Source organism: Microcaecilia unicolor, chromosome 9 (genome assembly GCF_901765095.1).
Source record: "Microcaecilia unicolor chromosome 9, aMicUni1.1, whole genome shotgun sequence".
Taxonomy (NCBI): domain Eukaryota; kingdom Metazoa; phylum Chordata; class Amphibia; order Gymnophiona; family Siphonopidae; genus Microcaecilia; species Microcaecilia unicolor.
In genome coordinates this window covers 223,792,473-223,819,609 of record NC_044039.1, presented here as the reverse complement: position 1 = coordinate 223,819,609, position 27,137 = coordinate 223,792,473, and the positions used below count along the sequence as shown (strand labels likewise).

At 43.4% G+C, this 27,137-nt stretch overlaps 1 protein-coding gene across 3 annotated transcripts in view; it reads left to right on the top strand.

The window, feature by feature from the left end:
• The window catches only part of IFT43 (intraflagellar transport 43), a 79,377-nt gene that overhangs the window by 17,100 nt on the left and 35,140 nt on the right, over nucleotides 1-27,137 (top strand). For all 3 annotated transcript variants that reach the window (XM_030215012.1, XM_030215011.1, XM_030215013.1), the window contains one exon: nucleotides 13,440-13,472. In XM_030215012.1, the coding sequence (XP_030070872.1) occupies nucleotides 13,440-13,472 (33 nt within the window). The remainder of the gene's footprint in view (nucleotides 1-13,439; nucleotides 13,473-27,137) is intronic.

The window sequence follows — 27,137 nt, the reverse complement described above, 5'->3', positions numbered from 1 at the left end:
TTCCCAAAGCACAAAGCAAAATAATGTTCACTTAGCAGAGAAATGTCCTTTTCTCTCAGAACTTCTCAGAAAGAAAGTTAAGTGGGACCTTTCCTCTTTATATAATTTTGAATCTAATGGAACTGCTTCAAACATACCCTTTCAAGCTAACTCAGTAATCATGTTGCCCTTAGTAACCTCTACAAATATTCTACTTCCTGTCATCTTAATTAACATCTAATTAAGCTCAGTAACAGTGCTACCTCTCCACAACCAAAGAATAGAAAATAGCTGTCTTTTAGAACAAGATTTGAGCCTTCCTACTACCTTTTAAGTTCTTAGGCTGTTAAGTTTCTACCTCTAGAAAAGGTTTGTTTAAAACTATGGGAAAAGTGTCAACTTCTAGAGAAAATTTCAGTTTAAAACTATGGGAAAAGGGTTGTACAGTATGGAAACTAGTAAATAACGCTTGCTTTTTTTTTCTCTCTCTCTCTCTCTCTCTCTCTTTCTTTCTTTTTTTTCTCCTCTAAGACTAAACTAGGTCCTGCAGTGCCTGCTAGAGGGTATCTGTTAATGCTGTGGTACAAAGTTCAAGTGTTAAAACTAGGGGGAATAGAGAAAACAAATTACTTGCTAATTTGTTTTTTCTATATTTTTATTCTGCCTGTCACAAACCTACAGTTCCTCCTTTAAACCCCAGTCTAAGTTCCCAAAGCACAAAGCAAAATAATGTTCACTTACCAGAGAATATCCTCTTCTCTCAGAACTTCTCATATTCTCTGATGGTATAGGTCTGAAATGTCACTGTTTTCTGTTGTAAAGTGCTGAGAAGCTAGTGAATACAAGTTTTAATAACATTTGATCTGGGTTAGAGGTTATAAGCAACCATACAGTATTCTTTGTTATAAAGCTGGGAGTTGGCAGGGCTCCAAGCAATAGCTTTCATTAAATAGTTTCTTCCTTTGTTGGTCCCAGGAAAGGTGGAGATATTTGGGATGCTGTAATATTGCACATTGCACCAATGCTACATCATCATTATTATCTTTATTTGATATACCGCAAAGTCTTTAGTACATCTAAGTGGTCTGCAGTTTCAACAAAAGGAAGGTTGGGGGAGAGGGAAGAGAAATAACCAAAGAGACAAAGACTAGGGAAGACAATGGGAAAAATTATAATTATATTCCAGTTTACAAGTTAATTATATTCCTAAATTAAAACCTCTTAGATGGAGAACATACATTAAGGAGAGCGGGATAAAATAATGACATAGGCACAAACAGAAGGGAAGGGTAGCTGCTGAGGCTGGCCACAGACACAGTTCTCACAGTTAAGGAAAAGCCTTTCTAAAGTAGAAGGTGTTTAATGCAGACTTAAACCTACTGAAGGAAGTTTCAGAATGGAAAGGGGGAACCTATTCCAGAGCATCGAAGCAACAAGCTGAAAGTATGATTGAAAGGTAGAGTCTACACTGATCTGCATGTAGCTTGGGAGCAAAGGTTACGGGATGGAGTGTAAGGGATAAGAATATTGTAAAGAAATGGAGGAAAACTGGCGTAGACTGCACAGTGAACGAGAATTTTAAAAGGTATGCAGCATACTGTTGGGAGCTAGCAGTGGCACAGACACAGGTGAGGCACCCAAAATGTTATCTATTTCATTCCCAGTTTTTATATCCCGCAGTTTCCAACTGGAATCATAGCGGATTAAAATAAGAATTCAATCACAGTTTAGAATTTTCATGAATCTAGATGTTTATCAAATAATGTTTTCAAAGCTGGTCTAAACTGATAATAATCTTCTATATGTCAGAGTTGAATTGGAATCATGTTCCATTTGCTGAATAACAACTAAAAGAGCTATCAGAAAAATATTTATAACAAATGTTAACGGCTAGAAGACTTAAATTCAAAGAACAGTTAGTTACATTGAGAGGATTGATGAGATATTGGATAAGACACTAAAGAGATATGGACAGCAGCCGTAAAAAAAATCTTATAAATCAAACAAGCAACTTTAAAATCTATTCTAGCCCTAACCAGTAGCCTGTGCAAATCTCTCAGCAAAGGAGTAACATGCTCGAACCTTTTACGGCCAAAAATTAATCTAGCTTCACAATTCTGCAAAAATTGTATCCTTTCTTTAGTGTAACTGGCTCAGTTTTCATGCTTGCGCCATACTGAGCATACGCGGAGGCTGGCAGCTGGCCAAGATTTAGTATCTTTCGGCGGAGAAGAGGTCTTCAGTTGGCAAAGCTTGGGGATTCCCACCAGCAGAGGTATTTTATTTATTGAGAGGGGGGAAGTGGAAATTAAATTTGGGTTTGGCTTTACTTTGGGGGCAGACTTGAAATTTTTGGCCCGCCCTAAATCAATTGTCTTTCTATGCTACTGGGAACCTTGTCAAATTTCTTAGCCCAAAGGAGTATCTTAATAAAGGGAATGGGACTTGATATACCACCTTTTTGTGGTTTTTGAAACTACATTCAAAGCAGTTTACGTAGTATATACAGGTACTTATTTATACCTGGGACAATGGAATAAAACCCAGTTCCCCAGGATCAAAGTCCGCTGCACTAACCACTAGGCTACTCCTCCACTCTGAGGGAGGTATTTTGAACAATCTGTGCTTGAAGTAAACCACAGTGAAGTGAGTTACAGTAACCGAACACGATATTACCAAAGAATTTAGTAAGAGTTGCAAAGCAACCAATGAATGAATGCTCACAAAAAGAGTGAAGCAGGTCTGTAACCCTCATTGTTGCTGTCATATAGTACCTTCCTATAGTCTTCAGGGGGCAGTTTTTCTGTTCTTCCTTCTCCCTCCCATCTCCTCATAGCCTCTCACACTTTACTCTGGCCCTTCATCTCTCTATCTTCCCCCATCCCTCTGGCCCCCGACTTGTTTACTGTGTGGATCAGTTTCAGAGACACACCCAGGGAGATGTAATTCAGCGTGAGCTGGAAGTGTCTGATGTGATCAGGGAGAGAAGGCATGGTGAAGCCTCAGTGGGACCTTCAGGACTATCCTCTCAATGTCAAACATTGCACTCGTCACCATCTCCCTCCTAGCCATTAATTGTGGTCCTACATCACCTGCATTGTCGATCCATCATTCCTAATTGACACTAATCACTGTTCTGTCATCGTATTGATGAACAGCTACAGTGGAATTGTCACAATATATTGTACTTTTCTAACAACTCCTCCTGACAGTTTTACCTTGTCCATTTCACCCTGATGACATATATCTATAGCCCTCAAATCTAATTCTAGACTGTGCATGTTCAGCATAAGTCAAAGGCAGGATCTTCAGAGAGAGAGTAAGGAGCTCAGAAGCAGGAAGGTGCAGTGCACAGGTCTGTATTATGCAACAATAAGAATATAGGCAGCTCCCACTGACACCTGCCCCAATGCACCCACCGCAGCTTAGAAGGTTGTTTGGATGGTAACACTATGTTCTTATCCAGAAGAAAACATTTGATATTACTGCTACCGCTCATTTGTAGAGATGTACACAGCCCTATGTAGGTACACATACATAACATGGCTATCTCAGTATCCTGCTTCCAATAGTGGCCAATCCAGATCACAATCCAGGCACTGTTGGTGGGTTTTTCCCTGCCCTAGTAGTGCTGCTTTGTACCTGGCCCCTGTCTGTTGGTACTGGAGAAGAGAGATCAGTCAGCTGGCCAGAAGTAGGATATGAATTTGAACTAGCCTAGGCCCCGTTTCATGGGCCCATAAGACACGCTATTTTCATAGTTTACTGTACACTTACAAGGAAGTCTTAGAAGAAAAGAGGCATTCAAGAACAATGTTTCTTGATGAGTAACCAGAAATAACTTGAGCCTTTTTACAAACTGGAAAAAGAAATCTTCACATCCATAATATCCATCTCACGATTCTTAAAGTACATTCACAATACATGGTCTTTGTTTTGCTCAAACATAAAGGAGACCAATGAAATGGTCCACTGTAATCTTTTGTCCTAGAGCTCTCCAGGATAGCAATTAAGGCCAAACTGTTCCGTGACATGTGCTCTCTTGAAACGGCTATGGAGTGATTCTCCTGCAGTTGTAAGCTTCTCTTGTTCCCTCCTGGGTGATAATAGATGTGCTGCATAGGTGGAATGCCAGTCTCAGAGCATTTCAGATTTTTCTTTTCAAATACTTCTAAAACAGCTGCCTAGTAGACATCAGTCTACTCAGAAGAAAAATTCAGAATACGGCGGCCAGACTTATCTTCAGAAAAACCCGATACTATATCGCAAAACCCCTCCGCGAAAAACTACATTGGCTCCCAATTAACGCATTGCTTTCAAGATCTGCAAAATGGTTCACAAGATTATCTACGGTGAAGCTCTGGGATACATGGCAGACTTGATCGTCCTACCTATGAGAAACACATCCGAGTCATCACGAACGTACCTAAACCTGCACTACCCAAGCTGCAAAGGACTCAAATACATTGCATTTTTCCAAATATCAGCCTAGCTGCCGTATTTTGAGCGGTATGGAGTTTCTTTAAGGTTTGTTCTTTGCATCCTGCATAGATTCCGTTGCAGTAGTCTACGTGGCTTAGTACCATTGATTGTATTAGGCTGCGAAATGTTTCCCTCGGGAAGAATTGTTTCAAGCGTTTGAGTTTCCACATTGAGTGGAACATTTTCTTTGTTGTGGATGCCACTTGGCTTTCAAGTGTTAGGTTGCGGTCTATTGTAACGCCGATGATTTTCAGGCTGTCTGAGATAGGAAGGGTATGTTCTGGGGTGTTGATACTTGTGGGCTTGTCGGCGCTATGTTGGGATGAGAGGATGAGACAATGTTGGAAAAATGCAATTTGAAAGCGCAAAACCCCTTCGTGAAAAACTACATTGGCTCCCAATCAAAGAACGCATTGCCTTCAAAATCTGCACCCTGGTTCACAAAATTATCTACGGTGAAGCCCCGGGATACATGACAGACCTGATCGACTTACTAACTAGAAACACGTCAGAATCAACACGAACTTATCTAAACCTACATTACTCAAGCTGCAAAGGACTCTTTATTGAGTTTTAGTTGAAATGCATTTGCCCAAGAGTCCATAATGTTCAAGCTGAGCTTGATTTTTTTGTTGGTGATTTCTGTTAGTTTGGTATTGTACGGAATGTATATTATGACATCATCTGCATATATGGAAGGGTTAAGGCCTTGGTTGGATAAGGACTTGGCTAGCGGGGTCGTCATAAGGTTGAAGAGTATCGATGATAGCGGTGATCCTTGTGGTACTCCACAGTCTGCCTTCCACGGCGGTGATATGCTTGAGTTTGATTTTACTTGGTATGTTCTTGTGGTAAGGAAGCCCTTAATCCAGCTAAGTATGTTTCCACCAATCCCGAACTTATCTATTAATCTTATTAATATATTATGGTTTACCATGTCGAATGCACTAGACATATCGAATTGGAAGAGAAGGATGTTTTTGCCTATTGCTATTTCCTGCTTGAATTTGGCTAAGAGAGTGATTAGAACTGTTTCGGTGCTTTGGACGGGGCGAAAACCTGACTGTGATTCGTGTAATATTGAGAATTTGTTTATGTAATCTGTAAGTTGTTTGGTTACCATGCTTTCCATCAGTTTGACTGCCAACGGGATCGATGCTACTGGACGGTAGTTAGTGATTTTGTTTGTTTTCTTCTTGGTATCGGAGTGAGTAGGATATTGCCTTTTTCCTTAGGGAAGAGACCTTGCTGAAGCATGTAGTTTAGGTGGGATGTGAGGTCTGCTATGAAGCGGTTAGGGGCGGATTTCATTAGGTAGCTGGGACAGGTATCTAGTTTACAGTGAGTGTTGGAGAACCTGCTTATCGCCTGGGTAACTGTTTCAACGGTAAGGAGGGTGAAGTTTGACTAAGTCCAGTAGGGTCCAATTCATTAAGGAAGTTTTCGATGTCAGTGGTGTCCTGAGGTAGTGTGTTGTGTAGGTTTACAATTTTTTAATTGAAATACTTAACCAGTTTATCTTCATGTGGGATGTCTGTATTCATTGTAGTGACCGAGTTGGTGTCTAGGAGTTTGTTCACTAGTTGGTATAATTTTGTAAGCTCTTTTGAGCAGGGACCGTCTCTTTGTATCAGGTGTTCAGCGCTGTGTGCATCTGGTAGCGCTATATAAATGCTAATAATAATAATTTCTTTGTGTCTTTGTAGTCTGTCCCTATTTTAGTTTTGTAGTATGATCTTTTGTTCTGTCTTATCGATTATTTGTATTTTCTTTGTATTTGCTTCCATGTGTTAAGGATCCATCTTTGCATATTTGATAATCATTGTCGCAACAGCCCTAGGGTCCCCTTAAATGACCCTTGCACTTCAGCATAACTCCAAGGTAAATTCAATAGAGCGGTAACAAAAAAAATGGAGCCACAATAAGAAGCTCCTAAGTTACTATCTGTGCTGGGACTGCTGCTTTTTAACATATTTATAAATGACCTAGAGATGGGAGTAACTAGTGAGGTAATTAAACTTGCTGATGACACAAAGTTATTTGAAGTTGTTAAATTGCAAGAGGATTGTGAAAAATTACAAGAAGACCTTACGAGATTGGGAGACTGGGCGTCTAAATTTCAGATGACGTTTAATGTGAGCAAGTGCAAAGTGATGCATGTGGGATTGAGGAACCTGAATTATAGCTACGTCATGCAAGGTTCCACTTTAGGAGTCACTGACCAAGAAAGGGATCTAGGTGTCGTCATTGATGATATGTTGAAACCTTCTGCTCAGTGTGCTACTATGGCTAAGAAAGCAAATAGAATGTTAGGTATTATTAGAAAAGGAATGGAAAACAAAAATGAGGACGTTATAATGCCTTTGTATCGCTCCATGGTGTGACCACACCTCGAATATTGGGTTCAATTCTGGTCGCAGCATCTCAAAAAAGATATGGTGGATTTAGAAAAGGTCCAGAGAAAGGCGACGAAAATGATAAAGGGGATGGGATGACTTCCCTGAGAGGAAAGGCTAAAGTGGCTAGGGCTCTTCAGCTTGGAGAAAAGGCGGCTGAGGGGAGATTTGATAGAGGTCTATAAAATAATGAGTGGAGTGGAAAGGGTAGACATGAAGCGTATATTTACTCTTTCCAAAAATACTAGGACTAGGGGGCATTCAATGAAGCTACAAAGTACTACTACTACTAATTCAAATTGGAGAAAATTGTATTTCACTCAATGTGTAATTAAACTCAGGAATTCATTGCCATAGAATGTGGTAAAGGCGGTTAGCTTAGTGGGGTTTAAAAAAGGTTTGGACGGCTTCCTAAAGGAAAAGTCCATAGACCGTTATTAAAATTGACTTGGGGAAAATCCACTTCTTATTTCTGGGATAAGCAGCATAAAATGTTTTGTACTTTTTGAGGATCTTGCCAGCTATATTGTCTGTCTGTTTTACCTAGATTGTAAGCGCTTTGAGCAGGGACTGTCTCTCTGTCAGTTGTTCAGCGCTGCGTGCGTCTGGTAGCGCTATATAAATGCTAATAGTAGTAGTATATTGTGACCTGGATTGGCCACTGTTGGAAACAGGATGCTGGGCTTGATGGACCTTTGGTCTGTCCCAGTATGGCAATACTTATGTACTAACCATCTTGGGCTCTCCTGAGTCTCTCCCCTTTCACCTTCATCCTTTGCCTCCATATTCCAGAGCTTCCTTTCAATTTAAAAGAGAATCACCTCCTGCACGTTTATGCCACATAGGTTTTAAATGTCTCTTATCATATCTCCCATCTTCTGCTTTTCTTCCAAAGTATACATATACGCTTTATGGTGAAGACCAGTGACCGTTTCAGTAGCCTCCTTCTGGACTGACTCCATCCTATTTATATCTTTTTGAAGGGGAGGTCTCCAGAATTGTGAACCGTTTTATAAATGGGGTCTACAGGGGCATCAGCATCTCCTTTTTCCTACTGGCCATTCCGCTCCCTGTCACCCAAGCATCCTTCTGGCTTTTACTGTCACCTTTTCTACCTGTTTGGCCACTGTTTGGTCATCACATAACGATCACACTCAAGTCCCCCAATACTAGTACTCTTGTCCATATCCTGTACCGCTCCCTTGCATTTTTGTAGCCCGAATGCATAACCCTGCATTTAGCATTAAATCTTAGCTGCCAAATTCCGGATCATTCTTCAAGCTTCACTAGGTCCTCCCTTATATTCACACCATCAGGGGTATCTACCCTGTTGCTGATGTTGGCGTCAGACAGCCGTTTGGCACTGTCGCTTACAAAATTGTTAAAGAACCGGCCCAAGAACCAAACCTTGCGACACACGACTGGTAACATCCTTTTCATCAGCATGAGCTCCATTTACCACTACCCTCTGTTGCCTTCCACTTATTTATTTATTTTAAATACTTACATACCACCTATAACTAGTTCCTAACCCATTCAGTCACTTTAGGGTACTCAGTTTAATTTTTAGTCATCTGAGCAGAGCTGTATCAAAGGCTTTGCTAAAGTCTAAATATGGCACATCTAGCACTGTCCCTCAATCCAACTCTCTGGTCACCCAGTCAAAGAAATTAATCAGATTTGTCAGACAAGACCTGCCTCAGGTTCTGCAATCCATCGATTCCAGAAATGTCACTATTTTCTGTTTGAAAAGTGTTTCCACACATTTATTCAGTACAGAGGTCATGTTGAGCTACTAATGAAAATTTAGAGCAAAATCCAGAATCCCTTCACTTTCCTTATACATGGGAAGTTAACTGTAGCATGGGAGCCGTGAATTCTCTTCTTGGCCTTTTGGCTGAGATGAGAATCTCTCAAATACGGAGGTGGAGGGGTTATTGCTTTGTCACCTGGCCCTGCCGAGGATGCAAAACTGTTTGAACCCTGGCTAAACTCAAATGATTAAATCTTCCTAAAGCTGACTAGATCCTTTTACCAGAGGTCTGTCCTTTTATTTAGATGAACATTTTCTGTTTCCTCCTATGTTCTGGTGCTATGCTATTGTTCAGTACTGCAAGTCTAGAATGTGGCAGCAGAGGGCGACCTTTCCTCAGGAACAGGACAGAGCACAGGTTAATCTTGCTTATTTTAGACTTGCCCCTATTATGATACCTTGAGAGGAAGCTCTTCATTTTGTACCCAGACAATACTGACTTAGGTAACCACCAGCCCCGTGTGCATCAGTCTTTTTATGTATGTACTTTGAACAGGAGATGTGTGTATCCCATGATAGGAAGGTGATTAAGAAGGCTGGCCTATTTCTGGGACTTTCTGTCGGTTACTGGTTGAGTTTTGCCTTCATTCATTCCAGATTTTTCTAGATATGCTGAGTCTCTGCATCTGGTTTCTAGGGTCTGTGTGCTTTCTGCCCCAAGATGCTGATATGTGCATGTATTGAGTCTGGTGGTCTGCTTGTGTGGTCCCTGCAGTCTCACTAGATGCCTGTATTTAGACTATAAGTATGCTTAGCTGCCACAAGGTCATTGCCAGTCAAGTGTGCCCCTGTGCCTGCCTGGCTGTACTCCAGAGCTCAGGTTCAGTCAGAGATCCACTAGGACATGTTAATCACCATTAATCCCAGTTATGTCCCCAGTTAAAACTGCTTAACTGTGTCCAATTAGCCACTAAGCATTTCTGGCTGCAGAAAAATAGACCCTTCACTTAACTTGTACTTTTTTTTTGTCCTGTTAATTCTCTGCAGTTGCAATAACAGTTAGTGAAGAGGGCTAGAGACAGAGAGAGAGAAGTCTGGGATCCATCACTAACTCAAGGCTATAAAAAAATGTGACAGAATTGCAGCAGAAATTTTGAATTCCAATTGCTGTGATAGATTCTCTGGTCAGTTTTCAAGCAGGATGTCCAGCAATGTCCACTAAGACATCCAAAGCATACAGGTAGATTAGTTGCGTTTAAAGTGGCTCTGCACTTGTACTCCTGCATTCTCTGTGTGGCACCCAGATTTGGGTGTGATCCCAAGGTGTACATTCCTGGGCCCAACACCAACTCTGGCAGAATACACATATGCTAATCACAAAATAGAAAATAATTTTTTTATATACTTTTTTGTTTGGACATTTTATTTTTCAATTCATGTCTTCTCCTCTGTCTTCTCTTAACTCACCAGGATCTCCTGCCCATTTGGCATTTCTTCTTTCTCCTTGCTCACCATCCATCTGCTGTCTCTGTGTACCTATCTTTCCCCATGTTCAGTATCTCCCTTATCTGTGTTCCCTATATTTCCCTGTCCAGTATCTCCCCTGTGTCCATCTCCCTGCATTCATCACCACCACTCTTTGTCTCTATCCTTGGCCCCTGTGTCCAGCATCACTCCTCTGTGTCCCTATGCCCCCCAAGTCCAGCATCTCCCTTCTGTGTTCCTATTCTCCCCCATGTCTAGCATCTTCCCTTCTGTGTCCATACACCCCCTCCCATGTCTGGCATTTCCCCCTCTGTATCCAAATAACATCCTCATGCAGCATCTCCCCTTTGTGTCCCTATCCCTATGCTCCCCTCCATGCCCATCATCTCCCTTCTGTTTCTGTATACCTCCCTGTGTTCAGCTTCTCCCCTCTCTTCCTCCCCCACACCAATGTGTCTTCTCTCTCCCTTCTCTCCCTCTATCCCCCTCCCACATGGGACTTTAGCACCTCTGTCCCTTCCCTTCAGCTCCAGCCCCCCTCCAGTTAAGTTTGAAGTGGAACGGTGTAACCAGAGTTTGTTTCAGCAAAACCTTCTTGTTTGGGGGGGGGGGGGGGGATGGCTCCTGTCTCCTGCAGCCTTTGCACTCATAACAATTAGTTAAGACCATCCATTCTAGATCCCATGGCAACAAGGCCCAACAAGAAGTTTCCTTGCTTTTTTGCTTACTAGAAACAGACTGGTTGCAAAAGTCTGTAGCCATTTCTGCAGCCCTGGCCACATGGAAAACTGCGGTATTTATTCCAGTCACTTCCAACGTTAGGTTCAGTGCTTCCAAAGCTCACATTTTCTCTCTGCCACAGTTTTCTTACAGCACCATACCAGCTATGGAGGTTTTGGTTAATCTATCTGAGATGTTTCTACATCTTCAGATTTCTTAGTAAAAGAGATTCTGCTGCAAGAAATCTATCTTTTTCTATTATGGCTTAGCTGTTGAGGAGTTATGTTATGTCTCATAGCCTTCCAAACACCTTTTCAGTTCGAGGCGGGTTACAAACTACAAAGAAACCAGATCCAGGATGTGTGGGAATAACATAACAAGCCAAGGTGTCCTAACACATATATTTGTTACTAATGCAATAAATCTAAAAACTTCTTTGGGAGAATAATAAAGTTTTTGAATTGTTCCTAAATGTCAAATAATGATGGCAGCACTATAGAGCTAAAGGTAGAGAATTCCAGATGGAAACCATTTGATAATAAAGTGATAATGAAAAATGTCTAATTGATTTTAAGCCAATGGCAGTTGGAAATTGCAACAAGAACTGATTACGTATCTTAGAATTGTATAACAAAGCTACTAAATATAACATATAAAGAGGTGTTTTACCAAATAAAATCTTAAATACCATTATGCATACCTTAAAATGAATGCATTCCTTAACTGGCAACCAATGTAATTGAAAATAATACTGAATTATATCTCAATAAGTTGAAAATCAGCCTGACTGTCATATTCTGCATGACCTGCATTCGATCGGTTAATTTGAGGAACAGCCGATAAGGACCAAATTACAATAATCGAATCTGGCTGGAACAAGCAACTGGAAAAGTAATCTAAATGTCCCGACTTAAAAATATATTTTTTAATGGCCATAAGCTTTCTAGGAACAATATGGATTTTCTTCAAAATATTCGATGACTGCTTTTTAACATATTTATAAATGATCTAAAGATGGGAATAACTAGTGAGGTAATTAAATTTGCTGATGACACAAAGTTGTTAAATTGCAAGAGGACCTTACGAGACTGGGAGACTGGGCATCTAGATGGCAGATGACTTTTAATGTGAACAAGTACAAAGTGATGCATGTGGGAAAGAGGAACCCAAACCATAGTTGCAAGGTTCCCTTTCTCAAGGTTGCAGTAGCTCATTATTTCAGGCAGATCAAGTCATTACTTTTGCTCCATGTAGGTTGTGTACTTTAGAAGTACATTGAAGTGACAAACAATTTCCAAGTTGGGCAAATTTGATTTTTCTCTGTATAGGTTTCAGGTAAGATGAACCAGCTTCTAAAATTATCATTGCCTGGAAGCTGAGGTAATATTTTATTGGCAGAGGAGTTGCAAGTAATACTTCTGATACAAAGTTGCAAACCGTTGATATAGTCAATCCTTCTTACGTTTACAAAGCATTGTCGACTCCAGATAGGAGCACAACTGTATACAGCATTTGGGACTGAAATTACTCAGACAGAGATTTTGGAGTCCCACATATCTTGGGAACTGCTTTGAAACATCCCACCGGTTCTAGACCGGTCTGGTGAGAATTCTAAGGAAAGAGAAGTATAGATCTTACTTGCCAATTTTCTTTCCTTTACTGGTCCACCAGACCAGTACAAAGGCCATCCCTAATATATTTCCAGTTATTAAACCACTAATGTACTTTAATATTGTTCTTTTCACTCTTTAATCAACAAACTCTCTTCAGGTTCAACCTTCAGTTTTCTTTAACTGTTTAATTTTTTAGTTTATTTTTTTACCAGTGATTTGTTATGATGAGTAGTATTAGTATAAGACCTCAAGCAAAATGGAAAACACTTGATCCATTGCTTTGTCATTTGAAATACTGAGCATCTAAGGCTGCACATCGCCCCTATTGGGTGAAGGCACACAAGACTTCTTTTTTTTTTCTGTCTCCATTCACTGGTCAACGGGCACAACCCACAGGTTCTGGGCTGCTCTGGTGGGACTTAAGGAAAGATAATTAGCAAGTAGGATCTAACTGCTCCTCTCTATTATAAAATGTTTCTCCTCCTACAGTGGACAATTTGTAGTGCTCTGAGTGCCAACTTTTCAAAATTATTGGGGGTGCTAAGCCCAGTGGAAATAACCCCTTCCTGGGCACAAACAAGGAATTTTCTCAGTATTGGGGGTGCTCAAGCACCCAATGATCCGGCTCCTATGCTGTGAGCTAGTGTCTGCTCTAGTCTTAGACTTTTATCAATAACACCCAGATCAATTCACAGCACAGAGATTCCATAGCAATTTCATTAACAGATCTGCTATAATAGTATGAAAATAATACATTGACATAAAATAATACCTCAGCATGTTTGTATGAGGGTCTCAGCTTAGGAATTGCAGGAGATGGTATATTCAGACTTGGGATTAACCCAGTTAGGATGGCAAAACCTCATCTCACTCTGGTTGGTTATGTGGTCACTTACAGATAAACATTAAGGCAGAATTTGTCTTGTGTGCACCAGTGTCATGCGAAGATTAAGCAAGTGGCATAAAGGATACCATATCTAAACTGATTCAGTTCTTTCTTTTCTCTTTCAGAACAGTAAAGAAAGCTGCAGAAGAGATGGAAGAGTATGTTGGACCGTAACATTTAAGCTTTATTTGATATACCGCTAAGCCAATAATAACAAATCTGAGTGGTTCATGTGTAAAATTCAGGAAGGAGTAGATGGGAAAACACAAAAGGAGGCTTACTGTAGACAGATAAAATGATAATACTTAGATAATGACAATAGTAAGAGTAGGAAGAAGAAGAAACAATGGGGGGATGGTTTGTTTGTTTATTCTGCTCTTTTGGCACAACACATCAAAGTGGTGTACAATACAAAACAAAAGAAAAAGGAAGACTCCAATATCAATAGAAAATAGAAACGTTATCAGGAGAGAATAAAAAAGTTTAAAAAGGGAAACCACTGACCATCAGTATTGGTAGTACAAGACAAGACATATTGCTGAAAGCTGCAGAGCGGGTGATAACCAACATGCAACCAAAGGTAAATTAATTGGGAAAAATCTGGCCAAAAATAGTAGGTTTTCTTATGATTGAAAAGTAAGGGAAAAATCAGTGTAAAAACTAATAAAGTAAATCAATAAATCACAGAATAAATGTACATATTCACAAAATAATACCATACAATTCAATAAGCATGTACAAAAAATACTTTATAGAAATTTATGTTGTGGATATTCATTAAAGAGCCCCCAACAAAATCTTACCCATTTATACATCCCACACGCTTAATCACAGTAGGGGGCTACATTCATCATCACTACTACTACTACTATTTAACATTTCTAGAGCGCTACTAGGGTTACGCAGCGCTGTACAATTTAACAAAGAAGGATGGTCCCTGCTCAGATGAGCTTACAATCTAAAGGACAAAATGTCAAGTTGGTGTAGTCTAGATTTCTGAGTATAGGTGTGGTGGTTAGGTGCCGAAGGCGACATTGAAGAGGTGGGCTTTGAGCAGTGATTTGAAGATGGGCAGGGAGGGGGCTTGGCGTATGGGCTCAGGGAGTTTGTTCCACGCTTGAGGTGAGGCGAGGCAGAAAGGGCGGAGCCTGGAGTTGGCGGTGGTGGAGAAGGGTACTGAAAGGAGGGATTTGTCTAGAGAGCGGAGGTTACGGGTAGGAACGTAAGGGGCGATGAGGGTAGAGAGGTAAGGAGGGGCTGCAGATCGAGTGCATTTGTAGGTTAGTAGGAGAAGCTTGAACTGTATGCGGTACCTGATCGGAAGCCAGTGAAGTGACTTGAGGAGAGGGGTGATATGAGTATATCGGTCCAGGCGGAAGATAAGACGTGCAGCCGAGTTCTGAATGGACTGAAGGGGGATAGATGGCTAAGTGGGAGACCAGTGAGGAGTAGGTTGCAGTAGTCGAGGCGAGAGGTAATGAGAGAGTGGATGAGAGTACGGGTGGTGTGCTCAGAGAGGAAAGGGCAAATTTTGCTAATGTTATAGAGGAAGAAGCGACAGGTCTTGGCAATCTGCTGGATATGTGCAGAGAAGGAGAGGGAGGAGTCGAAGATGACACAGAGGTTGCGGGCAGATGAGACGGGGACGATGAGGGTGTTATCAACTGAAATAGAGAGTGGAGGGAGAGGAGAAGTGGGTTTGGTTGGGAAGACAAGAAGTTCGGTCTTGGCCATGTTCAGTTTCAGGTGGCGATTGGACATCCATGCAGCAATGTCGGATAAGCAGGCCGATACTTTGGCCTGGGTTTCCGCAGTGGTGTCTGGTGTGGAGAGATAAAGCTGGGTGTCGTCAGCATAGAGATGGTAGTGGAAGCCATGACATGAAATCAGGGAGCCCAGGGAAGAGGTGTAGATTGAAAAAAGGAGGGGTCCAAGGACAGATCCCTGGGGGACTCCGACAGAGAGTGGGATAGGGGAGGAGGACGAACCATGAGAGTGTACTCTGAAGGTACAATGGGAGAGATAAGAGGAGAACCAGGAGAGGACAGAGCCCTGGAATCCAAAGGAGGACAGAGTGTCAAGAAGTAAATTATGATTGACAGTGTCAAAGGCGGCGGATAGGTCGAGGAGGATGAGGATGGAGTAGTGACCTTTGGATTTGGCGAGGAGTAGGTCATTGCAGACTTTAGATAGTGCCGTTTCTGTCGAGTGCAGGGGGCATGAGAGGAGAGAAAATCGAGGCAACGGCTGTGGACGGCGTGTTCAAGTATCTTGGAGAGGAAAGGTAGGAGGGAAATGGGGCGGTAGTTGGAGGGACAGGTAGGGTCAAGTGATGGCTTTTTGAGGAGGGGTGTGACTATGGCATGCTTGAAGGTGTCCGGGACAGTTGCAGTGGAAAGAGAGAGGTTAAGGATATGACATGGGGGGGGGGGGTGATAGTAGGAGAGATGGTGTTAAGTAAGTTGGTGGGGATGGGGTCTGAGGAACAGGTGGTGCATTTCGAGAAGGAGAGGAGATTGGTGGTTTCCTCTTCGGTGATATCAGGAAAAGAGGAGAAGGAGGCCTGGGTTGGTTGGTTGAGGGAGTGGGTAATGGGATGAAGAGGAGGGGAGGGTTTGGTGGTGAATTCAAGGTTGATCTTCTGGACCTTGTCACGGAAGTAGTCAGCCAGTGATTGAGGAGAGAGTGACGGGGGGATGGGAGCGGAGGGCACTTTGAGGAGGGAATTGAGGGTGGCGAAGATACGACGAGGGTTAGAGCTGAGGGAATTGGTCATTTGGGTGTAATAGTCCTGTTTGGCGAGGAATAGGGAGGACTGGAAGGAGGATAACATGAATTTGTAGTGAATGAAATCAGTACGGGTGCGAGATTTCCTCCATAGGCATTCAGCCAATTGGGTGCAGGAGCGAAGGTATCGGGTGCCAGGGGTCAGCCAGGGCTGGGGATTAGTACGCCTTGTGGGGCGGGAGACAGATGGTGCAAGGGTGTCAAGAGCAGAGGAGAGAGAGGCATTGTAAGTGGAGACAGCCTTGTCGACAGACTCTGAAGACATGATGGAAGGGAGGCGATCAGAGATAACAGAGGATAAGGTGGGGGGGTCAACAGCCAGGAGATTCCTGGAAGTGGTGGTTAGAGTTGGGCGGGACTGAGGGGGAGGGTGATGAAGTGTGAATGTGATCAGGTGATGGTCAGAGATAGGAAGAACTGATGTACAGAAATTGGAGGGTGAGCAGGTAGAAGAGAGAACGAGATCAAGACAGTGACCAGATTGGTGAGTAGGGGTGGTGGTGGAGCTCACCTGGAGGTTGAAGGAGGAGGTTAGAGTGAGGAATTGAGAAGCGTATGAGTTGGATGGATTATCAGTGTGTATGTTGAAGTCACCAAGAATGAGGGATGGGGATGAGGGCTCAAGAAAAACGGAGAGCCAGGCATCGAAGTCGGGAAGGAAGGAAGGGAGGGACCTATCAGGGGGGCGGTAAATGACTGCAACTCTTAGTGGCAGCGGGTGGAATAGACGGATGGAGTGAACTTCAAAGGATGAGAAGCAGTGAGAAGGTGGAGAGATTGAAAACTGCAGGAGGGCGAAAGTAGTAGCCCGACACCGCCACCGCGGCCAGCTGGGCGGGGCGAATGGGAGAAGAGATAGCCTCCGTGGCATAGCGCAGCGATTGAGGCAGAGTCGTCAGGGGTGAGCCAGGTTTCAGTTAGGGCGAGCAGATGAAGGGAATGGGAGATGAAGAGATCGTGGGTGTAGGGAAGTTTGTTGCAGACTGAGTGGGTGTTCCACAGGGCGCACGAGAAGGGGAGGGAGGAGGGGAATGGAGATGAGATTGGAAATATTGCGGGAACGTTTGCATAGATGAGGCGAGGACAGGTGTGGGGGACCTGGGTTGGGAAACACATAAAGTCCACACTCACTGTTCACTAATGCATCAATACATCCACTTCCGAACTCTCATCCCCCGTAGTCTCACCTCACTCATACCTTTACTCACAGAAATATGTATACCATACATAATGCCCTTTTAACCTCCCGCTGTCTCCTTCCAGTGTTTCAAGGTTTGGTTCCAGTGTTTATATTCCTTAACAACACTTTGATTGTCTTGTATAACTCTTCAAAATGTAATCCATAACCAAGTTGTAACAAATTGTATTTCCATCATTCATATCGTATTGTAAGCCACACTGAGCCCGCAAAAAGGTGGGAAAATGTGGGATACAAATGCAATAAATAAATAAATTGATGTCTCCCGTGGATAGCAGGAGAAGGAGTAAGAGAGAGCGGAGAAGGATGGGGGAGGTAGGGCGACGAAGATGGGATGCGCATAAGAGGAATGGGGAAGGGTTCATGGCGGGAAGGAAGTGTTGAAGGTTGAGAGCTAGGAAGGAGGAGGAGGTCAGTAGGGAGGGTGAGGTGGTGGGGGACAGGGGTAGGTAGGGTATTGCAGTGGTGAGTGGGACGGGAGAGGACAGGGCTGGGCAGTGAGTTCGTGTGGGGAAAAGATTAGGGAGGGATAGGGCAAGGAATAGAATGTGAGTGGGGACCATAAATGATAACTGAGGTGTTTACGGGCAGGTAGCTGGACTGGGAGACAGGCAGGTTGAGGTGAGCAGTCACACCCACAATCGTTTTCAAATTTACATTAAAAAGGTTAACTGCAAGCAATCACAATACGGTTGTACTTATGTTTTGTAAATTTCCAAAAATTGTATAGAGGATTATATTCAAGTTCACCACAAATATTCCACATTTATGGCCAAACAAAGTATCACCCTACTCATGGGCTTTCAAGGTAGAAATTTGTTTTAAGAAACAAAACAAACACCTTTTGCAATAGCCCTTTTTATATAAATTTGAAAACTTTTGTGGGTGTGATGATGAATGTAGCCCCCTACCGTGATTAAGCCTGTAGGATGTATATACAGTTGGTTTTTTTCTCTGAGGACAAGCAGGCCATATTCTCACCTGTGGGTGATGTCATCCATGTCACCTGGTGCAGATCATTTCAAAGCTAATATTGCTTTAAGAGCAAGCACAGCGTCCCCACTGTGCAAGTGCCATCCCGCCCACTGTGAGAGCGTGGGACCAGCAGTCTCTTCTCATCCGTTGTGAGGAGAGGATGTGTTTTCCGCAGCTTCTCACACTATCTGGTGTGTGAGTACTTTTTCAGAGTGAGTAGTACCGTCCCTTGGATATTTTTTACTCCTAACTTTTCTTTTTTGTCCTTTTCCTTTGCTTCCCTTATTGGTTTAGGTATTTTTTCCCCACTTTAAAGTTTTATTGTTTTTGCCCTCTTAGGCCTGAGCTCCGGTCGGGACTCATTCCTCATATATTTTTGGGTGCTTTGCCCTTTTTTTCTGGCACCATCAGGCCATTTGATTTGGCCACGGCTGTTTTCCCTTCCATGTCATCAAAGGTTCCCAGTGGCTTTAAGCGCTGTACCCGGTGCAGTAGGACCATCTCTGGCAAAGACACAAATTCTTGGTGTCTTCAGTGTTTGGGGCCTGAAATACCCCTTCCAGCTGTGTCCTGTGTCTTCATATGAAGAAAAGAATCCAGCTGGCCAGAGAGGCGCTTAGGGAGATAAACCTTTCGGAGCCAGTTCTGAATCCTTGACATCTGCATCTACATTGAGAGTTGCACTGGCATCATGGCTGCTAGGCCTGTGTCAGACACTGGGAGTGGACATGCATCAGGCAGGTCTCCACCTGCCACGGTGCCGACTGCTGTGCACGGCCCCCTGGGACCGGTCAGCATCGGACCTGATCCCAAGGTGACATGAGGATTCGACGTTGTCCTCTTCGGCACTGAGGAGCGTCGATGACTGGCATCGGGCGAAGGCCAAGAAGCATCAGCATCGATCCTTCTCAATGCATGGTGCCAGGCGCTCCAGGGCACCGAGGAAACCCCTTGTCCACAATATGCATTGGCAACTGGAGGACCGCCCCCCCCCCCCCCCCCCTCCATACAAGAGGTACTGATTCACAGGTGTCCATGCAGCCTGGACCCGGCATCCATTTTGACCTCGGCAGTTCAGCAACTTTTGACCAGACGCCCCAGCCTTTCCTGATGTCCTTTCTCGATGAGCACATCTGGGTCATGCTCCATGAGCATTTAAGATTTTCAGCTGTCTGTTCCCAGTACTTGGAGTTAAATTAGGAACTCTCTACTTATTGCCATCAGAACAGAAAACAACTACCTTAGCTTAAGGAAGAGGCTAAAAACCTTTCTCGTTCCAAAGACTGCTTCATAATAATCCATTGATTTCTACCTCCAAGTATCATCCATTATCCTTTCCTATAATATTTTTGGTCTCATGCATTACACCAATGGTCTCTAATTGTTCTCATATCTCACACTAACATTATTGGCTTTGTCTCACCTAGTATGCAAACCACACTGAATCCTGGAAAGGGGATATTAGCGGTATATTCATTTGATTTGATTTAGCAAGGCTTTTACAATAGAGTATATTGGTGTCTGGGGTGCTTGCGCCTGCCATGCCTGTTGTTGGTGGCCTTCCAGGCCCTCAGCCTGCAGTGAAGTATCTGATGCTGGTGCTGCCCAACATCAGTGGAGGGTGGAGCCAACACCTCGAAGCCCATCTCAAGGACATGGTTCCTCCCTATTGAAGCAGGCTCGGTCTCGGCCCTCCCATTAGAAATTTTTTGCTGATGCTGATGAGGAAGGAGTTGTATGGTATCTCACCTGACCCCTCTCCTGAGAAAAGAAGAATTTCCAAGTTTAGGCTTATATTCCGCCCATCAAGTAATGTCTGAGCGTCTTACAATAGAAAGTAAGAAAGGAAGGTTTTGAAGCAGCAAAACCTCTGAGAGAGAATCTCCACTGGCTCCCGATAAAGGAACATATTGAATTCAAAATCTGTGCTCTCACCCACAAGATCATATATGAGGATGCTCCAGTTTATATGTTCAGCCTGATTGACCTCCCTCCTAGAAATTCCATAAAGCCTTCTCGCACTTATCTTAATCTCCACTATCCTAACTGCAGGAATCTCAGATACAAATTGCTCTTCGCCTCCATGTTCTGCTTTGTGAGCCCTCGTTTCTGGAATGCTCTACCATCATCATTAAAAGAGACTGCCGACCACACACTGTTTAAGAAATTCCTCAAGACTTATCTCTGTGACAGAGCCTACTCCACTGTTACTTAACTGCCTGCTGTCCCTCATTTGTTTCCCCTGTTGTTCCCCCCCCCCCCCCCCCCATGTTGATCCCTATTCTTTGTTCCACCCTGAATTCGTATGTTGTTATTTCTTTAACTGCTGTTAGCCACATAGAGCCTGCTATGTTGGGAATATGTGGGATATAAATGTTCTAAATAAATAAAACGTGCGATCACAACTGACTGTGAGGGAGGAGGGAAAGAACTACAAAGGTAATAGGAAAGGTTGGGGGGAGGGAGATGCAAAAGGGAGGGGAAAATTATGTCCAGGATGCTGCTGATCCAATCGAATGCAGAGAAGGTAGGATATGATTCTAATTATATGTGTCTGAGTAGAAAGGTTTTTAGATTGGTCTTAGATTTAGATAGGGAAGATGATAGGCGCAACTGAGCCAGTAGTTTATTCCAAAGTTCAGGACCTTGAACAGAGAAGATGGAATGTCATGTGGTTTCAGATGTAATTTCTCAAAAGGATGAAACTACAGCTCAGTTGGGCAGATCTGAGTGTACGGGAGAGACAATAAGGGGTGAGAAAACAGGATAGATAGGGTGGTTCAATAGAGGTTTGGATTTTATAAATGAGTAGCAGTAAGTTGAAGGTTATACAATGGATCAGTGGGAGCCAATGAGCTGCTTTGAGTAGCAGAATGACATGATAAAATTTATTATGGCCTGTAATTAGTTTAATCCCTTAATTTTGCACTAATTGCAGTCATCGAAGGTCCTTAATACTGTCCTTGGTATAACACAGTACAATACTAGAGAATGTATGAGGATATTAATCGACGGAAGGTGTAAGAGTTTTAATGGAGCGAATGACGCAAAGTTTGAAATATGAACGTTTGACCACAGCAGAAATCTGTGGGACAAAAGAGCGCTGAGTCAATGATAACCCCCAGTATTTTGGCATTTTGAACTAGGTGAACTGGAATAGAACAGAGTTAAATAGGTAGTGCTAATGTCAAAGCAGGTTGATTAGTAAAAAGAAGGATTTTAGATTTATCAGGGTTTACCACAAGTTTGTTCTCAATAAGCCAGTCAGTTACTTTAATCAGTGTAGTATTAATGCAGTGTATATGGTAGGCCAGTTCGATCAAGTCTACATAACATTTTGTATATTGTCAGCATACAAATCTCCACCTGAGAGCCTCTTCTTTCCATCTTTTGTCAGAGAAATTACAAATTGCCATTCCAATTTGTTTAGAGACCAAAGACGAGCCCAGGGTTGAGATGTTTGAGGTCCTGGACCACGATTCTCCTTCTAGAGAGGCTTTGATGGTCCCGCTTCACAAGATCCTATGGGTGTACCTTCTGTCGGACCCTGTCCTGCCCAAAAAGATACACGCATTGTACCGGATCCAGAGCTCCCCTGGGTTTGACAGGGCCCAGTTGCCTCATCACTCCTTGGTGGTAGAATCCACGCTCAAAAGAACCAGGAGTTCTAGAGACTATGCTTTGGTGCCCCCTAGCAGAGAATCTAAAACCCTGGATTCTTTTGGGCAGAAGATGTATTATGCCTCTATTGCTCATCTCCCATATTCTCCCATAATCTTACCAGCTCTGCATGAGCCTATACTTGTGGAACTTGGTGCACAGTATGTCTGATTTGGTGGATTCTCTCCCACAGGAGCATGCCAAATCTCTTTGCCAGTTGGTCAAGCAGCTGAAGGCATGTAGAAAGTTCTTGGCTAAGGGAGCCTATGACACCTTTGATGTGGTGTCCAAGATATCTGTCCAAGTGATGTGCAGACTCTCATAGCTGCATTTCTCTGACTTGGACCTGGTGATCCAGCAAAGGGCAGATGCCACGTGCCAGGGAAATAACTTTTTTGGAGACAAGGTGGAGAAGATCATTGACCTCGCCAAGAAACACACTGACATGCCGGACGTCTTCTACACCTTTCCCTAAAATGGCGGAAAAGGGGTTCTTATCGCATACAAGAACAAGAAGGAGAGGTGGAGGTATAGCCCTCATCTATCGTTCAACCTTCCTTGTAGAGCCCCTTGCTGACTCCTTAATGCCATCACTCGAGATCGCTTCAGTGAGAATATCTAATAAAACCTTATTTGGTCATCTGACATGCATCCTTCTTTACCGACCACCCGGCAACTGGTGCGAAGTGCAGCCTATCTTTGCAGATTTCATCTCTAACACGCTTGTCTTGCCCCAATGTACTTGTCCTGGGAGACATCAATTTACACCTTGAAGATTACTCCTCTGCACACATGCGTGACTGTCTGGACTTCCTCAGCTCTTGGGACTTTACCTACTGGAATACCCAGGCTACCCACACCAAAGGACATGCTCTGGACCGCTTCTCTTTTAAGTCGGCCAGCCGCAGCAACCAGTGCATAGCTAAAGCTCTGTGGTCAGCTGTCCCTTGGTCTGACCACTTTAAGCTCACCTGTTCTATTCTGTGGCAGTTAAATAGACCACGGCGCACGCTTTCCCCAACGTTGTACACAACGAGTGGGTATGTTGACCCTGCAGCATTCTGGCAGTCTATATATGAGTCCGACTGGTCCAACCAGGCAGACTCTGACAGCTTCCTATCCAGTTGGGACGACCGTTGTAGAGCTACCTTAAATGCTATTGCGCCGCTCAAGGTGTGTTCCACGAAAAGGATAGTAGCCGTCCCGTGGTTCAATGAACACTTCAGAACGCTCAAAGTAGGTACCAGAAGGCTTGAAAGGGCCTGGTGTAAGCACCAGGATGCTCAGCACCTATCTGCATGGAAGCATTCTCACAGGAAATACAATTATGCAATCAGACAGGCAAAACAACATTACTTCAAGAAAAAAATTGGCCCGGATTTCAATGATGCCAAGAAACTCTTTCTTTGTAAATAAGCTAATGGATACCACAGCACTTACCACCACGGGAGTAGGCATCCCACCCGCTGCCGATTTAGCACAGTTCTTTCAGGACAAACTCAAGAACCTACAGCGTACCCTTCCGTAAAACCATTCCAGTCTTAGTGATTTTATTGTTGGCTTGGACCCGGGGCCTGACGAGCAACCCGCAGACCGTTTACTCTCCAGTTTTTCCACTCTCTCTGTTGCTTCAGTCAAGTTAGAGCTCCGCAGATTTGTTAGGAAGTATTGCAGGCTGGATATGTGCCCCAGCTACTTGCTCCAAAGTGCCCCTGCCTGTTTCCTAGATGACTTGACGCTGCACCTCAACTACATGCTAGGTACTGGCAAGTTCCCCACAAGCCATGGTAACATCTTTCTAACCCCGGTACCTAAAGATGCTAAGAAAAACAGTAGTGATCTGACCAACTACCGGCCAATAGCCTCCATCCCCCTATTTGTAAAGCTAATGGAGAGCTTGGTGAATAAACAACTCAGTGAGAACCTGAATAAATTTAATGTTCTGCACGCCTTGCAATCGGGATTTCGACCGCTCCACAGTACTGAGACTGTACTTGTCACTCTCCTATCCAACTTCAAGAAGGAAATAGTTGAAGGGAAGAGCATTTTACTATTGCAGTTCAACATGTCCAGCGCCTTTGACATGGTGCACCACAGTATACTTCTGCGGCTCCTTGACTACTTCGGTGCAAGTGGTAATGTACTTGCCTGGCTTAGAGGTTTTCTTATAACAAGATCCTACCAAGTACAAGCCAACTCCACCTTCTCATCCCACTGGAAAGCAGGCTGCGGTGTGCCACAGGGCTCCCCACTATCGCCTACCCTCTTCAATGTGATGTTGATCCCCCTGGCAACGGCTCTCTCCAAACTGGGATTGAACCTGTTTATCTATGCAGATGACATCACGATCTTCCTTTTGAGAAAGACCTCACTGAAATTACCAATTGGATACGTCAAGGCTTTAACACCATGCTCGACTGGGCCAACTCCTTCAGATTCAAACTCAACAAACTCTGGCCCCCTACATTGATTATTCCTGAGCTTGTCCTGCCTATCTTGTCATCCCTAAAAATCTTGGGAGTGCTGCTTGACAGATCTTTGACATTAGAGCAGCATGTGAACTCTACAGTCAAGCAAATGTTCTACTCTCTCTGGAGGCTTAAGCGTATCAAGCCATACTTCCCTCGAGATGTATTCCGTGGTCTTGTCCAGTCCCTGGTGATTAGCCGTCTCGATTACTGCAATAGCATCTATGGGGGATGTACAAGTATGCTCCTGAAAAAATTGCAAACAGCTCAGAATACAGCAGCCCGACTTATCTTCGGCAAGTCTACATTTGACAGTTTGAGGCCGTTGCAGGAGCGGCTGCATTGGCTTCCTGTAAAGGACCGCATTGCCCTCAAAACCTGCGCATTGGTGCACAAAATCATCTATGGCGATGCCCCTTCCTACATGGACACACTCATTAATCTGCCCCTCGTACCTCAACCTCCACTACCCTGCCCCTCATGGCCTCAAATATAAGACCACCTATGGCTCCTCTTTTCCTTACCTCAGCACTCAATTGTGGAACGGGTTGCCTCGAGATGTCAAATTCACTTCTGATCACCCGACCTTCAAGAAGCGACTCAAGACCTTCCTCTTTGGCAGTGCATACGCTAAGAGCCCTACAGGTGCCGTACCCTTTTAACCCACGACTCCTTCCTTGCTGATTTATCTCCTCCCCTCTCTTCCTCTTACTTCTTCATTGTTTCTCTTCTCTCCTGTGACCTTGTCTACTGTACTTTGTACTGTTGTTGCTTATTAATTATTGTACGCCACATTGAGCCTGCCTATGGGTGGGAATACTGTGGGATATAAATGTCATAAATAAATAAATAAAACACATAACCTACAGCACAAGAGGCCAAATCGGCTCGGAAACATTCTGGCAACAGATATACAATAATGATTGGACAGCATAAACAGACTCCATATACTACCTCTCAGAATGGGATAAAAGATGTAGAAGCATACTAGATGAAATAACACCCTTACGAACAAGAACTTCACGCAGACATAACTTGATGCTGTGGTTCAACGAAGAACTGAAAAAAATAAAAACAGAATCCAGGAAACTTAAACGCACATGGGAAAAAATAAAAGATGAACACACACTCAACGCATGGAAACAAATACAAAGAATATACAAATAATGCAATAAGACAGACCAAACGGTCATACTATAAAACTAAAATAGGGCCAAATTACAAAGACACGAAGAAATTATACCAACTCGTGAACAAACTACTAGATATAACCCCGGTCACCACTTCCAATACAGACATCCCATCTACAGACAATTTTGCTAAATACTTCAATGAAAAAATTGCAAACCTATGCAAAACTCTACCCCAGGACAACACCAATACCAAAAACTTTATCAATGGTTTGGACCCAACCCCTGGTGAATACCCAGCGAACTGAACCTGGTCAAACTTCACTCTCCTCACGGCCGAAACAGTTACCCAGGCGATTAACAGGTTCTCCAACACTCACTGTCAATTGGATACCTGCCCCAGCTACCTATTAAAATCCGCCCCCCACCGCTTCATAGTAGACCTCATGTCCCACCTAAACTACATGCTTTAACAAGGTCTCTTCCCTAAGGAAAATGGCAACATCCTACTCACCCCAATACCAAAAGACACCAAGAAAAAAACAAATGACATCACTAACAACTGCCCAGTAGCATCTATCCCACTGGTAGTTAAACTGATGGAAAGCATGGTAACCAAACAACTTAATGATTATATAAACAAATTCACAATACTACATGAATCACAATCAGGATTTCGCCCCCTAAATTGCACTGAAACAGTACTAATTACTCTCCTAACTAAATTCAAGCAGGAAATAGCAACAGGTAAAAGCATACTTCTCCTCCAATTCGACATGTCTAGTGTGTTCGACATGGTCAACCATAAAATACTACTAAGACTCCTAGATTACTTCGGGATTGGTGGAAACACACTTAAATGGATCAAGGGTTTCCTAACCACTAGAACATATAAGTACTTAAGCATTGCCATGCTGGGACAGACCAAGGGTCCATCGAGCCCAGCACCTTGTCACTGATAGCAGCCAAAAGAACAAGCAATTTGTCTCGCCCATCCTAGAAATACTGTATTGTTCCCTCGTCCATTCAAGAACATTCTATGGCTTCTTCCTCCAGGAAGCCGTCCAACCATTTTTTGAAGTCTGTTAAGTTAACCACCTTTTCTGGCAGCAAATTCCAGAGTTTAACTTCGCGTTAAGTGAAGAAAAATTTCCTCCGATTCGTTTTAAATTTACCACACTGCAGCTTCATCGCATGCCCCCTTGTCCTAGTATTTTTGGAAAGCTTTAACAGACACTCCACATCGACCCGCTCCATTCCACTCATTATCTTATAGACTTCTATCATATCTCCCCTCAGCCGCCTTTATTCCAAACTGAAGAACCCCAGCCTTTTCAGCCTATCGTGATAGGGAAGTCTTCCCATCCCCTGTATCATCTTTGTCGCCCTTCACTGCACCTTTTCCAATTCCATTATGTCTTTTTTGAGGTGCGGGACCAGAATTGAACACAATACTCGAACATATCATCTCCATGGAAAGCAGACTGCGGAGTACCTCAAGGATCACCGATCCTTTTCAACCTCATGATGACCCCACTATCCAAGTCCTTATCCAACCAAGGCCTTAACCCTTTCATCTATGCGGACGATGTACATCCCTTACAA